Source organism: Hemiscyllium ocellatum, unplaced genomic scaffold (assembly GCF_020745735.1).
Source record: "Hemiscyllium ocellatum isolate sHemOce1 unplaced genomic scaffold, sHemOce1.pat.X.cur. scaffold_701_pat_ctg1, whole genome shotgun sequence".
NCBI lineage: Eukaryota > Metazoa > Chordata > Chondrichthyes > Orectolobiformes > Hemiscylliidae > Hemiscyllium > Hemiscyllium ocellatum.
Window position 1 is genome coordinate 20001 of NW_026869183.1, and position 17500 is coordinate 37500.

The window sequence follows — 17500 nt, forward strand, 5'->3', positions numbered from 1 at the left end:
AGCAGGTCTGGCAGCATCCAAGGAGCAGGAGAATCGACGTTTCGGGCATAAGCCCTTCCTCACGAATGAGGAGGGTGTGCCAAGCGGGCTAAGATAGTCCCTCCTCCCTACCTTTTATCTTAGCCCGCTTGGCACACCCTCCTCATTCCTGAGGAAGGGCTCATGCCCCGAAACGTCGATTCTCCTGCTCCTTAGATGCTGCCTGACCTGCTGCGCTTTTCCAGCAACACATTTTCCAGCTCTACACTCACTGGGACCAATTTCTTTCCTTGTCCCATATCTCCCAGTCTCCTCTCCCACCTCCCTGCTCCATTCTCCACATTTCCCATCTAATATACCACCTCCAGGACAATACCTCACTCTTCATTTGATATCGCCCCCTTCCAGTCCGATATCCCTCACCCTCATTCCCCAGTCAATAGCAGATACTCTGAAGACAGTATTGCACCCTTTAGTTCGGATATCTCCCAGTCTGATATTCCACTCTCCTGGATAAGTATGCTACACTCCCAATCGCACGCTCCCAGCCTCATAACCCAACTCAGTGACCACTCCCAAAGTCGGTACCCACCCTCCTAGTCCAATATCACACTCTCCAGGGGCAATGTCTGACCCTCTTGGTCTAATGTCAAACTCTCTTGGTCAAGTTTCCCTTCATTCTGATGTGCTATCCCACACACTCAGTCCAACGTTCCCTTTCCTCATCCCGATATTCCCCTCGCTCAATCCCACACTTCTCCCAACCTGACATTGAGCTCTGCCAGTCTGTTATCCGACTTTTCCAGTCCAGGATTATACTCTGTCAGTCTTCTGTCTCTCACTCTCTCTACCCTGTCTGATTCGCTGATCTAATATTGCACTCTCCCGTCCCACTGTCTAACGCTCCCGCCCCACTGTCTAATTCTCCCGCCCCACTGTCTAACTCTCTCACCCCACTGTCTAACTCTCCCGCTCCACTGTCTAACTCTCCCGGTCCACTGTCTAACTCTCCCGCCCCACTGTCTAACTCTCCCGCCCCACTGTCTAACTCTCCCGTCCCACTGTCTAACTCTCCCGCCCCACTGTCTAACTCTCCCGCCCCACTGTCTAACTCTCCCGCCCCACTATCTAACTCTCCCGGTCCACTGTCTAACTCTCCCGCCCCACTGTCTAACTCTCCCGGTCCACTGTCTAACTCTCCCGCTCCACTGTCTAACTCTCCCGGTCCACTGTCTAACTCTCCCGCCCCACTGTCTAACTCTCCCGGTCCACTGTCTAACTCTCCCGCTCCACTGTCTAACTCTCCCGCCCCACTGTCTAACTCTCCCGGTCCACTGTCTAACTCTCCCGCTCCACTATCTAACTCTCCCGGTCCACTGTCTAACTCTCCCGCCCCACTGTCTAACTCTCCCGGTCCACTGTCTAACTCTCCCTCCCCACTGTCTAACTCTCCCGTCCCACTGTCTAACTCTCCCGGTCCACTGTCTAACTCTCCCGCCCCACTGTCTAACTCTCCCGGTCCACTGTCTAACTCTCCCGGTCCACTGTCTAACTCTCCCGCCCCACTGTCTAACTCTCCCGGTCCACTGTCTAACTCTCCCGCCCCACTGTCTAACTCTCCCACTCCACTGTCTAACTCTCCCGGTCCACTGTCTAACTCTCCCGGTCCACTGTCTAACTCTCCCGCTCCACTATCTAACTCTCCCGGTCCACTGTCTAACTCTCCCGCCCCACTGTCTAACTCTCCCGGTCCACTGTCTAACTCTCCCGCTCCACTGTCTAACTCTCCCGCCCCACTGTCTAACTCTCCCGTCCCACTGTCTAACACTCCCGTCCCACTGTCTAACTCTCCCGCTCCACTGTCTAACTCTCCCGCCCCACTGTCTAATTCTCCCGGTCCACTGTCTAACTCTCCCGCCCCACTGTCTAACTCTCCCGCCCCACTGTCTAACTCTCCCGGTCCACTGTCTAACTCTCCCGGTCCACTGTCTAACTCTCCCGCTCCAATGTCTAACTCTCCCGCCCCACTGTCTAACTCTCCCGTCCCACTGTCTAACTCTCTCACCCCACTGTCTAACTCTCCCGCCCCACTGTCTAACTCTCCCGCCCCACTGTCTAACTCTCCCGGTCCACTGTCTAACTCTCCCGCCCCACTGTCTAACTCTCCCGCCCCACTGTCTAACTCTCCCGGTCCACTGTCTAACTCTCCCGGTCCACTGTCTAACTCTCCCGCTCCAATGTCTAACTCTCCCGGTCCACTATCTAACTCTCCCGGTCCACTGTCTAACTCTCCCGCTCCACTGTCTAACTCTCCCGCTCCACTGTCTAACTCTCCCGGTCCACTATCTAACTCTCCCGCTCCACTATCTAACTCTCCCACTCCACTGTCTAACTCTCCCGCCCCACTGTCTAACTCTCCCGCCCCACTGTCTAACTCTCCCGGTCCACTGTCTAACTCTCCCGCCCCACTGTCTAACTCTCCCGCCCCACTGTCTAACTCTCCCGCCCCACTGTCTAACTCTCCCGCTCCACTATCTAACTCTCCCGCTCCACTATCTAACTCTCCCGCTCCACTGTCTAACTCTCCCGCTCCACTGTCTAACTCTCCCGCCCCACTGTCTAACTCTCCCGGTACACTGTCTAACTCTCCCGGTCCACTGTCTAACTCTCCCGCCCCACTGTCTAACTCTCACGCCCCACTGTCTAACTCTCCCGCCCCACTGTCTAACTCTCCCGCTCCACTGTCTAACTCTCCCGCTCCACTGTCTAACTCTCCCACCCCACTGTCTAACTCTCCCGCCCCACTGTCTAACTCTCCCGCCCCACTGTCTAACTCTCCCGGTCCACTATCTAACTCTCCCGCTCCACTGTCTAACTCTCCCGGTCCACTATCTAACTCTCCCGCTCCACTATCTAACTCTCCCGCTCCACTGTCTAACTCTCCCGGTCCACTGTCTAACTCTCCCGCTCCACTGTCTAACTCTCCCGGTCCACTGTCTAACTCTCCCGCCCCACTGTCTAACTCTCCCGGTCCACTGTCTAACTCTCCCGGTCCACTGTCTAACTCTCCCGCTCCACTGTCTAACTCTCCCGCCCCACTGTCTAACTCTCCCGCCCCACTGTCTAACTCTCCCGGTCCACTGTCTAACTCTCCCGTCCCACTGTCTAACTCTCCCGCCCCACTGTCTAACTCTCCCGGTCCACTGTCTAACTCTCCCGCTCCACTGTCTAACTCTCCCGGTCCACTGTCTAACTCTCCCGCCCCACTGTCTAACTCTCCCGGTCCACTGTCTAACTCTCCCACTCCACTGTCTAACTCTCCCGCCCCACTGTCTAACTCTCCCGGTCCACTGTCTAACTCTCCCGCTCCACTGTCTAACTCTCCCGGTCCACTGTCTAACTCTCCCGCCCCACTGTCTAACTCTCCCGGTCCACTGTCTAACTCTCCCTCCCCACTGTCTAACTCTCCCGCCCCACTGTCTAACTCTCCCGGTCCACTGTCTAACTCTCCCGCCCCACTGTCTAACTCTCCCGGTCCACTGTCTAACTCTCCCGGTCCACTGTCTAACTCTCCCGCCCCACTGTCTAACTCTCCCGGTCCACTGTCTAACTCTCCCGCCCCACTGTCTAACTCTCCCGCTCCACTGTCTAACTCTCCCGGTCCACTGTCTAACTCTCCCGGTCCACTGTCTAACTCTCCCGCTCCACTATCTAACTCTCCCGGTCCACTGTCTAACTCTCCCGCCCCACTGTCTAACTCTCCCGGTCCACTGTCTAACTCTCCCGCTCCACTGTCTAACTCTCCCGCCCCACTGTCTAACTCTCCCGTCCCACTGTCTAACACTCCCGTCCCACTGTCTAACTCTCCCGCTCCACTGTCTAACTCTCCCGCCCCACTGTCTAACTCTCCCGCCCCACTGTCTAACTCTCCCGCCCCACTGTCTAACTCTCCCGCCCCACTGTCTAACTCTCCCGGTCCACTGTCTAACTCTCCCGGTCCACTGTCTAACTCTCCCGCTCCACTGTCTAACTCTCCCGGTCCACTATCTAACTCTCCCGGTCCACTGTCTAACTCTCCCGCTCCACTGTCTAACTCTCCCGCTCCACTGTCTAACTCTCCCGGTCCACTATCTAACTCTCCCGCTCCACTATCTAACTCTCCCACTCCACTGTCTAACTCTCCCGCCCCACTGTCTAACTCTCCCACCCCACTGTCTAACTCTCCCGGTCCACTGTCTAACTCTCCCGCCCCACTGTCTAACTCTCCCGCCCCACTGTCTAACTCTCCCGCCCCACTGTCTAACTCTCCCGCTCCACTATCTAACTCTCCCGCTCCACTATCTAACTCTCCCGCTCCACTGTCTAACTCTCCCGCTCCACTGTCTAACTCTCCCGCCCCACTGTCTAACTCTCCCGGTCCACTGTCTAACTCTCCCGGTCCACTGTCTAACTCTCCCGCCCCACTGTCTAACTCTCACGCCCCACTGTCTAACTCTCCCGCCCCACTGTCTAACTCTCCCGCCCCACTGTCTAACTCTCCCGCTCCACTGTCTAATTCTCCCGGTCCACTGTCTAACTCTCCCGCCCCACTGTCTAATTCTCCCGGTCCACTGTCTAACTCTCCCGCCCCACTGTCTAACTCTCCCGCCCCACTGTCTAACTCTCCCGGTCCACTGTCTAACTCTCCCGGTCCACTGTCTAACTCTCCCGCTCCAATGTCTAACTCTCCCGCCCCACTGTCTAACTCTCCCGTCCCACTGTCTAACTCTCTCACCCCACTGTCTAACTCTCCCGCCCCACTGTCTAACTCTCCCGCCCCACTGTCTAATTCTCCCGGTCCACTGTCTAACTCTCCCGCCCCACTGTCTAACTCTCCCGCCCCACTGTCTAACTCTCCCGGTCCACTGTCTAACTCTCCCGGTCCACTGTCTAACTCTCCCGCTCCAATGTCTAACTCTCCCGGTCCACTATCTAACTCTCCCGGTCCACTGTCTAACTCTCCCGCTCCACTGTCTAACTCTCCCGCTCCACTGTCTAACTCTCCCGGTCCACTATCTAACTCTCCCGCTCCACTATCTAACTCTCCCGGTCCACTGTCTAACTCTCCCGCCCCACTGTCTAACTCTCCCGCCCCACTGTCTAACTCTCCCGGTCCACTGTCTAACTCTCCCGCCCCACTGTCTAACTCTCCCGCCCCACTGTCTAACTCTCCCGCCCCACTGTCTAACTCTCCCGCTCCACTATCTAACTCTCCCGCTCCACTATCTAACTCTCCCGCTCCACTGTCTAACTCTCCCGCTCCACTGTCTAACTCTCCCGCCCCACTGTCTAACTCTCCCGGTACACTGTCTAACTCTCCCGGTCCACTGTCTAACTCTCCCGCCCCACTGTCTAACTCTCACGCCCCACTGTCTAACTCTCCCGCCCCACTGTCTAACTCTCCCGCTCCACTGTCTAATTCTCCCGCTCCACTGTCTAACTCTCCCACCCCACTGTCTAACTCTCCCGCCCCACTGTCTAACTCTCCCGCCCCACTGTCTAACTCTCCCGGTCCACTATCTAACTCTCCCGCTCCACTGTCTAACTCTCCCGGTCCACTGTCTAACTCTCCCGCTCCACTGTCTAACTCTCCCGGTCCACTGTCTAACTCTCCCGCCCCACTGTCTAACTCTCCCGGTCCACTGTCTAACTCTCCCGGTCCACTGTCTAACTCTCCCGCTCCACTGTCTAACTCTCCCGCCCCACTGTCTAACTCTCCCGCCCCACTGTCTAACTCTCCCGCCCCACTGTCTAACTCTCCCGCCCCACTGTCTAACTCTCCCGTCCCACTGTCTAACTCTCCCGCCCCACTGTCTAACTCTCCCGGTCCACTGTCTAACTCTCCCGCTCCACTGTCTAACTCTCCCGGTCCACTGTCTAACTCTCCCGCCCCACTGTCTAACTCTCCCGGTCCACTGTCTAACTCTCCCACTCCACTGTCTAACTCTCCCGCCCCACTGTCTAACTCTCCCGGTCCACTGTCTAACTCTCCCGCTCCACTATCTAACTCTCCCGGTCCACTGTCTAACTCTCCCGCCCCACTGTCTAACTCTCCCGGTCCACTGTCTAACTCTCCCTCCCCACTGTCTAACTCTCCCGTCCCACTGTCTAACTCTCCCGTTCCACTGTCTAACTCTCCCGCCCCACTGTCTAACTCTCCCGGTCCACTGTCTAACTCTCCCGGTCCACTGTCTAACTCTCCCGCCCCACTGTCTAACTCTCCCGGTCCACTGTCTAACTCTCCCGCCCCACTGTCTAACTCTCCCACTCCACTGTCTAACTCTCCCGGTCCACTGTCTAACTCTCCCGGTCCACTGTCTAACTCTCCCGCTCCACTATCTAACTCTCCCGGTCCACTGTCTAACTCTCCCGCCCCACTGTCTAACTCTCCCGGTCCACTGTCTAACTCTCCCGCTCCACTGTCTAACTCTCCCGCCCCACTGTCTAACTCTCCCGTCCCACTGTCTAACACTCCCGTCCCACTGTCTAACTCTCCCGCTCCACTGTCTAACTCTCCCGCCCCACTGTCTAACTCTCCCGCCCCACTGTCTAACTCTCCCGCCCCACTGTCTAACTCTCCCGCCCCACTGTCTAACTCTCCCGGTCCACTGTCTAACTCTCCCGGTCCACTGTCTAACTCTCCCGCTCCAATGTCTAACTCTCCCGGTCCACTATCTAACTCTCCCGGTCCACTGTCTAACTCTCCCGCTCCACTGTCTAACTCTCCCGCTCCACTGTCTAACTCTCCCGGTCCACTATCTAACTCTCCCGCTCCACTATCTAACTCTCCCACTCCACTGTCTAACTCTCCCGCCCCACTGTCTAACTCTCCCACCCCACTGTCTAACTCTCCCGGTCCACTGTCTAACTCTCCCGCCCCACTGTCTAACTCTCCCGCCCCACTGTCTAACTCTCCCGCCCCACTGTCTAACTCTCCCGCTCCACTATCTAACTCTCCCGCTCCACTGTCTAACTCTCCCGCTCCACTGTCTAACTCTCCCGCCCCACTGTCTAACTCTCCCGGTCCACTGTCTAACTCTCCCGGTCCACTGTCTAACTCTCCCGCCCCACTGTCTAACTCTCACGCCCCACTGTCTAACTCTCCCGCCCCACTGTCTAACTCTCCCGCCCCACTGTCTAACTCTCCCGCTCCACTGTCTAATTCTCCCGCTCCACTGTCTAACTCTCCCACCCCACTGTCTAACTCTCCCGCCCCACTGTCTAACTCTCCCGCCCCACTGTCTAACTCTCCCGGTCCACTATCTAACTCTCCCGCTCCACTGTCTAACTCTCCCGGTCCACTATCTAACTCTCCCGCTCCACTATCTAACTCTCCCGCTCCACTGTCTAACTCTCCCGGTCCACTGTCTAACTCTCCCGCTCCACTGTCTAACTCTCCCGGTCCACTGTCTAACTCTCCCGCCCCACTGTCTAACTCTCCCGGTCCACTGTCTAACTCTCCCGGTCCACTGTCTAACTCTCCCGCTCCACTGTCTAACTCTCCCGCCCCACTGTCTAACTCTCCCGCCCCACTGTCTAACTCTCCCGCCCCACTGTCTAACTCTCCCGCCCCACTGTCTAACTCTCCCGGTCCACTGTCTAACTCTCCCGTCCCACTGTCTAACTCTCCCGCTCCACTGTCTAACTCTCCCGCTCCACTATCTAACTCTCCCGCTCCACTATCTAACTCTCCCGCTCCACTGTCTAACTCTCCCGCTCCACTGTCTAACTCTCCCGCCCCACTGTCTAACTCTCCCGCCCCACTGTCTAACTCTCCCGGTCCACTATCTAACTCTCCTGCCCCACTGTCTAACTCTCCCGCCCCACTGTCTAACTCTCCCGCTCCACTGTCTAACTCTCCCGCTCCACTGTCTAACTCTCCCGCCCCACTGTCTAACTCTCCCGCCCCACTGTCTAACTCTCCCGGTCCACTGTCACTATCTTCTAGTCCTACAGTCGATCCTCTGGTCCAATGTCCCACTTTCCCTGAGCATTATCCCACTCACCTGATCGGATATTATACTCCTGCAGTTCAATATTCTCCCGCTCCACTGTCTAACTCTCCCGCTCCACTGTCTAACTCTCCCGCCCCACTGTCTAACTCTCCTGCCCCACTGTCTAACTCTCCCACTCCACTGTCTAACTCTCCCGCTCCACTGTCTAACTCTCCCGCTCCACTGTCTAACTCTCCCGCTCCACTGTCTAACTCTCCCGGTCCACTGTCTAACTCTCCTGCTCCACTATCTAACTCTCCCGCCCCACTGTCTAACTCTCCCGCCCCACTGTCTAACTCTCCCGGTCCACTATCTAACTCTCCCGCTCCACTGTCTAACTCTCCCGCCCCACTGTCTAACTCTCCCGCTCCACTGTCTAACTCTCCCGCCCCACTGTCTAACTCTCCCGCCCCACTGTCTAACTCTCCCGCCCCACTGTCTAACTCTCCCGCTCCACTGTCTAACTCTCCCGCCCCACTGTCTAACTCTCCCGCCCCACTGTCTAACTCTCCCGCCCCACTGTCTAACTCTCCCGCCCCACTGTCTAACTCTCCCGCCCCACTGTCTAACTCTCCCGCCCCACTGTCTAACTCTCCCGCTCCACTGTCTAACTCTCCCGCGCCACTGTCTAACTCTCCCGTCCCACTATCTAACTCTCCCGCCCCACTGTCTAACTCTCCCGGTCCACTGTCTAACTCTCCCGCCCCACTGTCTAACTCTCCCGCGCCACTGTCTAACTCTCCCGTCCCACTATCTAACTCTCCCGCCCCACTGTCTAACTCTCCTGCCCCACTGTCTAACTCTCCCGCCCCACTGTCACTATCTTATAGTCCTACAGTCGATCCTCCGGTCCAATGTCCCACTTTCCCTGAGCATTATCCCACTCAGCTGGTCGGATATTATACTCCTGCAGTTCAATATTCTCCCGTCCCACTGTCTGATATCAGACTCCCCTTCTCCAATATCCCATTCCCTCCCAGTCTCATACTGTGCTCCCCTGGTCACTGTCCGTGACTTATTCCTAGTCATACATCCCACTCCCTAGATCCCACTCTCCTATTCCTATATTGCAGCGGATATCACAATCTCCCAGTTCAATATCCCATACTCCCAATCCAGTATCCCATATATCACACTCTCTCAGCTTTTCCAATATCCCACTCTCTGTGTGCGTTATGGAATTGTCCCATCTCAGTGTCCCTATCCACACGGCCGGAACAGTCCAACACAGGAGATCTGTATTAAAAATCCCATTGTCTGTGACTGCTACATCGGGGCTGTCCCCACGGCTCCCTGCCTGTTCATGTGTCTGTCAAAATGCCTCTTAAACATTACTCCCATATGTCCATCCACCCCCTCTCCCACGTTCCAGGCACCTAAGACCCTCTGCATGAAACAACGCGTCTCATACATCTCCGTTAAACACCCCCCTCCCACCCCTCTCGCCTTAAACCTATGCCCCCTGGGATCTGACATTTCCATCCTGGGAAAAAAGACTCTGACTATTCCCCCGAAAGTTAGGAATCTCTCCTGATTTTGTTTATTTCTCTCAGGCCGTTCCCCACCACCGGCCTCCGACATTCTGACAATCCGAGTTTATTTTAGTGAAGTCCACAGAGTCGTACAGAGGGACAGCACGGAAACAGACCCTTCGGCCCAACCCGTCCATGCTGACCCAGATATCCCAACTCAATCTCGTCCCACCTGCCAGCACCCGGCCCATCTCCCTCCAAACCCTTCCTATTCATATCCCCATCCAAATGCCTCTTAAATGTTGTAATTGTACCAGCCTCCACCACATCCTCTGGCAGCTCATTCCGTACACGTACCACCCTCTGTGTGAAAAAGTTGCCCCTTAGGTCTCTTTTATATCTTTCCCCTCTCACCCTAAACCTATGCCCTCTAGTTCTGGACTCCCCCACCCCAGGGAAAAGACTTTGCCTATTTATCCTATCCATGCCCCTCGTGATTTTGTAAACCTCTATAAGGTCACCCCTCAGTCTCCAACACTCCAGGGAAAACAGCCCCAGCCTGTTCAGCCTCTCCCTGTAGCTCAGACCCTCCAACCCTGGCAACATCCTTGTAAATCTTTTCTGAATCCTTTCAAGTTTCACAACATCTTTCCGATAGGAAGGAGACCAGAATTGCACACAATATTCCAACAGTGGCCTAACCAATGTCCTGTACAGCCGCAACATGACCTCCCAATTCCTGTACTCAATACACTGACCAACAAAGGAAAGCATACCAAACGCCTTCTTCACTATCCTATCTACCTGTAACTCCACTTTCAAGGAGCTATGAAGCTGCACTCCAAGGTCTCTTTGTTCAGCAACACTCCCTAGGACCTTACCATTAAGTGTATAAGTTCTGCTAAGATTTGCTTTTCCAAGATGCAGCACCTTGCATTTATCTGAATTAAACTCCATCTGCCACTTCTCAGCCCATTGGCCCATCTGGTCCAGATCCTGTTGTAATCTGAGGTAACCCTCTTCGCTGCCCACTGCACCTCCAATTTTGGGGTCATCTGCAAACTTACTAACTGTACCTCTTATGCTCGCATCCAAATCATTTATGTAAATGACAGAAAGTAGCAGACCAATAAAGGCCAGCAGACCATAGGCCCCAATGACCACTCTATGCATATACCATTCTTCCAATCTGATAGCCCATTCCATCCCCCCCGACCATGTGATGTTATATTTGCACAATACCGTACTTTTCAAGCTCAATTTCCCCCTCTCCGTGTGGAGTATTGCACACTCCCAGATCAAAACGGCACTATCCGACAGTGATATCCCACACTCCTGACATTACATAGATGTATCAATATCCCACTCTCCCGGTCCAATATCAAACTCTCCAGCTCGATGCTCTGTCCAGTGTTACACCATCCCATTCCAATATCTCCTGCAGCATCACTGGTCCACTTTCTTCATTCATTATCACACTTCCCGAGTCCAATATCCCTCATTTCTCATCCTATATTGAATGCTCCATGTGGATGTCCTTGTGTCCGTGCACCCAATATCCCACTCTCCCTGTCCAACATAGCCCTCTCAGTCCATTATTCCCTGTTTAATATAGCACCCTCCCAGTCCAATATCCCACTCAATCAGTTCAATATCCCGCTCTCCCAGTCCAATATCCCACCCTCCCAGTCCAATATCCCACTCTCCCAGTCCAATATCCTGCACTCCCAGTCCAATATCCCACTCTCCCAGTCTGATATCCCATCTCCCCGTCTGATATCCCACTCTCCCAGTCCAATATCCCACTCTCCCAGTCCAATATCCCACCCTCCCAGTCCAATATCCCGCTCTCCCAGTCCAATATCCCACTTCCCAGTCCAATATCCCGCACTCCCAGTCCAATATCCCACTCTCCCAGTCCAATATCCCACTTCCCAGTCCAATATCCCACTCTCCCAGTCCAATATCCCACTCTCCCAGTCCAATATCTCACCCTCCCAGTCTAATATCCCACTCTCCCAGTCCAATATCCCACTCTCCCAGTCCAATATCCCGTTCTCCCAGTCCAATATCCCACATTCCCAGTCCAATATCCCACCCTCCCAGTCCAATTACCCACTCTCCCAGTCCAATTACCCACATTCCCAGTCCAATATCCCACCCTCCCAGTCCAATTACCCACTCTCCCAGTCCAATTACCCACCCTCCCAGTCCAATTACCCACTCTCCCAGTTTAACATCCCGCTCTCCCAGTCCAATATCCAACTCTCCCAGTCCAATATCCCACTGTCCCAGTCCAATATCCTGCACTCCCAGTCCAATATCCCACTCTCCCAGTCTGATATCCCATCTCCCCGTCTGATATCCCACTCTCCCAGTCCAATATCCCACTCTCCCAGTCCAATATCCCACCCTCCCAGTCCAATATCCCGCTCTCCCAGTCCAATATCCCACTTCCCAGTCCAATATCCCGCACTCCCAGTCCAATATCCCACTCTCCCAGTCCAATATCCCACTTCCCAGTCCAATATCCCACTCTCCCAGTCCAATATCCCACTCTCCCAGTCCAATATCTCACCCTCCCAGTCTAATATCCCACTCTCCCAGTCCAATATCCCACTCTCCCAGTCCAATATCCCGTTCTCCCAGTCCAATATCCCACATTCCCAGTCCAATATCCCACCCTCCCAGTCCAATTACCCACTCTCCCAGTCCAATTACCCACATTCCCAGTCCAATATCCCACCCTCCCAGTCCAATTACCCACTCTCCCAGTCCAATTACCCACCCTCCCAGTCCAATTACCCACTCTCCCAGTTTAACATCCCGCTCTCCCAGTCCAATATCCAACTCTCCCAGTCCAATATCCCACTGTCCCAGTCCAATATCCCACTCTCCCAGTCCGATATCCCACACTCCCAATCCGATATCCCATTCCTCCAGTTTGTTCCTGTACCCTCCCTGCTGACTCCCACAGTCTCCCGGTCTGACACACCCCTTTGCCTAATCCAATAATGCAATCCCTAGTTTGAGATCCCAATCCCCTGATCCATGAGATGCCCCCCCGCCCCCCCAATCTGACATACTATCCTCATGGACAATTATCCAATACTCCTATTCCAAAATGCCACTATCCCAGTGACTATCGCACTCTCTGAGGGATACATGCTCCCTGATGATATCCCACTCTCATTTTGGGAACTGCAGTCACCCGATGTTATCCCACTCTCCCACTCCAATATCCCACTCTCCCAGTCTAATATCCCACTCTCCCACTCCAATTACCCACTCTCCAGGTCTAATATCACACTCTCCCAGTCCAATATCCCACTCTCCCAGTTCGATATCACACTCTCCCAGTCTAACATCCTGCTCTCCCAGTCCAATATTCCACTCTCCCAGACCAATATCCCACACTCCCAGTCCAATATCCCACTGACCCAGTCGAATATCCCACACCTCCCAGGCCGATATCCCACACTCCCAGTCCAATTACCCACTCTCCCAGTCCGATATCCCACTCTCCCAGTCCGATATCCCACTCTCCCAGTCCGATATCCCACCCTCCCAGTCCAATATCCCACTCTCCCAGTCCGATATCCCACTCACCCAGTCCAATATCACACTCTCCCAGTCCAATATCCCACTCTCCCAATCCAATATCCCACCCTCCCAGTCCAATTACCCACTCTCCAGGTCTAATATCACACTCTCCCAGTCCAATGTCCCACTTTCCCAGTCCAATATCCCACTCTCCCAGTTCGATATCACACTCTCCCAGTCCAATATCCCACTCTCCCAGTTTAATATCCCACTCTCCCAGTCCAATATCACACTTTCCCAGTCCAATATCCCACTCCGATATCCCACTCTCCCAGTCCAATATCCCACTCTCCCAGTCCGATATCCCACTCTCCCAGTCCAATATCCCACTCTCCCAGTTCGATATCACACTCTCCCAGTCCAATATCCCACTCTCCCAGTCTAACATCCCGCTCTCCCAGTCCAATATCCCACTCTCCCAGTCCAATATCCCACTCTCCCAGTCCGATATCCCACCCTCCCAGTCCAATATCCCACTCTCCCAGTCCAATATCCCACTCTCCCAGTCCGATATCCCACCCTCCCAGTCCGATATCACACTCTCCCAGTCCAATATCCCACTCTCCCAGTCCGATATCCCACTCTCCCAGTCCAATATCCCACCCTCCCAGTCCGATATCCCACTCTCCCAGTCCGATATCCCACTCTCCCAGTCCAATATCCCACCCTCCCAGTCCGATATCCCACTCTCCCAGTCCGATATCCCATTCCTCCAGTTTGTTCCTGTACCCTCCCTGCTGACTCCCACAGTCTCCCGGTCTGACACACCCCTTTGCCTAATCCAATAATGCAATCCCTAGTTTGAGATCCCAATCCCCTGATCCATGAGATCCCCCCCCCCCCCCCACCAATCTGACATACTATCCTCATGGACAATTATCCAATACTCCTATTCCAAAATGCCACCATCCCAGTGACTATCGCACTCTCTCAGGAGGGATACATGCTCCCTCATGATATCCCACTCTCATTTTGGGAACTGCAGTCACCCGATCTCACTCTCCCACTCCAATATCACACTCTCCCAGTCCAATATCCCACTCTCCCAGCCTGATATCCCACTCTCCCAGTCTAATATCCCGCTCTCCCAGTTTGATAACCCACTCTCCCAGTCCAATATCCCACTCTCCCAGTCCAATATCCACTCTCCCAGTCCAATATCCAACTCTCCCAGACCAATATCCCACTCTCCCAGTCCAATATCCCACTCTCCCAGTCCGATATCCCACTCTCCCAGTGTGATATCCCACTCTCCCAGTCTAATCTTGGAAACCGCACTCTCCCAGAGAAACATCACGCTGTCTTGGCCCCTGTATCCCTCCAGAGAAATAGCACACACTTTGGGTGTGTGATATCTCACACTCTCCCAGTCCAATATCCCACTCTCCCAATCCAATATCCCACTCTCCCAATCCAATATCCCGCTCTCCCAGTCCAATATCCCACTCTCCCAGTCCGATATCCCACTCTCCCAGTCCAATATCCCACTCTCCCAGTCCAATATCCCACATTCCCCGTCCAATATTCCACCCTCCCAGTCCGATACGCGGCTCCCTGACTCGGAAAACCGTCTCCTCGTTTGGCAGCAGGTCGTTGCTGAGCCGTTGCTGGTTCCTGCGGAGATTGGGAGAGGGGAGCCCTCCCGTTTGGGAGATAGCTGTGAGGGGAGACCGAGTGCTCACTCACGGAACAGATGCATAGTAGTCTCTTTTATTCACTCAAATGAGCCAATGTGTCCTCACCGTTTGCTGAGTTCGCTATTTTGCATGTCTGTCTGTCTGTGTTTTTGGTTCCTATACATAGAAATTAGCAAAGTAAAAGGAGGGGGTGGGGGATAAAGTAACCGAAAGAAAAGTTCCGGTCTGTCGAGGATCCTGCAGACCAGGTACAGTTCGGTGCAAACACTGAGTCTATTGTTTGCTGCTGATAAAAGTGCCGAGCACATGGGTGTGTGTCTGTGTATGTTCCTCTCGGTTTGTGAACTCCTTGACAAGGTAGTGAATGACCCTGAGTTCAGTGAGGACAGCCGTGGTCCCTCGGTGTTATCACTCCGACCGGCCCTTCACAGGGTGCTCCTCCGCCTCTCCCTCGCTGTCTCTCTCTCTCTCTCGCTGTCTCTCTCTCTCTCTCTGTCTCTCTCTCACTCTCTGTCTCTGCCTGCCTGTTTCTCTCTCTCTCTCACACACTCTCTTTCTGTCTCTCACTCTCTCTCTCTGTGTTTCTCTGTCTCTCTCTCTCACACTCTCTCTCACTCTCTGTCTCTCTCTCACTCTCTCTCTCTCACTCTCACTCTCTGTCTCTCTGTTTCTCTGTCTGTCTCTCTCTCACTCTCTGTCTCTCTCACTCTCTCTCTCTCACTCTCACTCTCTGTCTCTCTGTTTCTCTGTCTGTCTCTCTCTCACTCTCTGTCTCTCTCTGTTTCTCTGTCTCTCTCTCTCTCACTCTCTGTCTCTCTCTCACTCTCTGTCTCTCTCACTCTCTGTCTCTCTCTCACTCTCTGTCTCTCTCACTCTCTCTCTCGGTCCATCTCATTTTGCTGTGGGACCTCCCCTCCCCCCTCTCCTTTCCAGTCTCTCTCTCTCCCCCCATGGCCACATTGTGCAGCTCCTGGCTCTGTCCCTGACCCCAGACTGAACACCAGCGCCCCTCCTTACCTCCCCCCACCCCCCCAATACCCACTCCCACAGGAGGAAGGGCTGCTGCTGCTGGGGTCAGGGGCCAGGCACACACGCCCCATCCCGGGGTACGATGGGGGTGGGTTCCTGGGCAGGGTCACTGAGGGGTGGAGGGTGGCAGTGTCCGAGGTGGGGGGGAGGGGGAGACAGAGACACAGACAGAGGAAGAGGCTGCTCTCTGGGAGGGCAGGACAAGGCCAAAGCCATAATCCCAGGCCCTGACCACAGGCCCTGACTCTTGGCCCTGACCCTAGGCCCTGACCACAGGCTCTGACTCTAAGCCCTGACCCTAGGCCCTGACCCCAGGCCCTGATCCTAGGCTCTGACCCTAGGCTCTGACCCTAGGCTCTAACCCTAGGCTCTGACCCTAGGCCCTGACCCTAGGCCCTGACCCCAGGCTCTGACCCTTGGCCCTGACCCTAGGCCCTGACCCTAGGCCCTGACCACAGGCTCTGACTCTAAGCCCTGACCCTAGGCCCTGACCCCAGGCCCTGACCCTAGGCCCTGACACTAGGCCCTGACCCCAGGCCCTGACCCTAGGCCCTGACCTATGCCCTGACCCTGGACCATGGTGTCCAGGCCCCTCCCCACCCCCGGCCAGCTCCCGGTCACCGGTGGCCAGGCCGGGCTGCCTCTCAGTCCTGGTTGCCAGCCTCAGGCGGTGGGCCGGATACAGGAGGCTGCTCCTCAGCCTGTACTGGGCCCCGACTCGGGGGCAACCGCGTGGTCCTCAGGCCCTGGATTCTCCGGCACTCCTGGCAGATACGGATGTGGCTGCAGCCCCTGCCTAGGCCCGGCCCAGGGCCCAGGTCATCGAGGAGTCGCTGTGGTCCAGGGCCCAGGCCCGGGCCCAGGCCTGGCTCGAGGCCTAGACTCCCAGTAGGCCCTGGATAGAGCCTGCCGTTACTGAGCCGCAGCTCCCGGGCAGCTCGCAGCTGCTTGGATAGAGGTACTCCCCCAGACCGCGCCGGTCGCCTTCTCCGTCTCCAACGGGACGTCTTCTTACACGACACAGCATGGCGCAGCTCAGTAAACATCTGGCGGCACATGGATACCTGGGGGCAGGGGGGAGAGAGGGAGGGAGGGGGGAGAGGGGAGGGAGGGGGGAGAGGGAGAGGGAGTGATAGAGAGAAAGCAGGAAGAGAGAAAAGGTAGAGACACAGACAGAGGGGAGGGGAGAGAGAGATGCGAGTGGGGGATGGGGAGGGAGGAGACAGAGAAAAATGAAGGTCACGTTGCAGAGTCGTACCTCAGACAGTGACCAGTTCATACTTTATACCCAACTCCCCTCCCCCTTCCTCACCTCTGTCTCCCCCTGCCCCTCCATCTCCCCTCTCCCTCCATCTCCCCTCTCCCTCCATCTCCTGCTTCCCTCCTCCATCCCCCCCTCCCTTCCCCCATCTCCCCCTCCCCCTCCCCCTCCATCTCCCCCTCCCCCTCCCCCTCCCCCTCCATCTCCCCCTCACCCCTCCATCTCCCCCTCACCCTCCCCCTCCATCTCCCCCTCCCCTCCTCCATCTCCCCCTCACCCTCCCCCTCCATCTCCCCCTCCCCTCCTCCATCTCCCCCTCCCCTCCTCCATCTCCCCCTCACCCCTCCATCTCCCCCTCCCCTCCTCCATCTCCCCCTCCCCCTCCCCCTCCCCCTCCATCTCCCCCTCCCCCTCCCCCTCCCCCTCCATCTCCCCCTCACCCTCCCCCTCCATCTCCCCCTCCCCTCCTCCATCTCCCCCTCCCCC

General features: G+C 55.7%; 1 protein-coding gene across 1 annotated transcript in view; it reads right to left on the reverse strand.

The window, feature by feature from the left end:
• Nucleotides 1–14793: 14793 nt before the first annotated feature.
• LOC132814159 (glutamate receptor ionotropic, kainate 5-like) overlaps nt 14794–17500 on the reverse strand; it is a gene marked incomplete at its 5' end in the record, with an annotated part of 213189 nt that continues 210482 nt past the window's right edge. The window contains one exon of the mRNA XM_060823401.1: nt 14794–16817. Within this exon, the coding sequence (XP_060679384.1) occupies nt 16398–16817 (420 nt within the window). The remainder of the gene's footprint in view (nt 16818–17500) is intronic.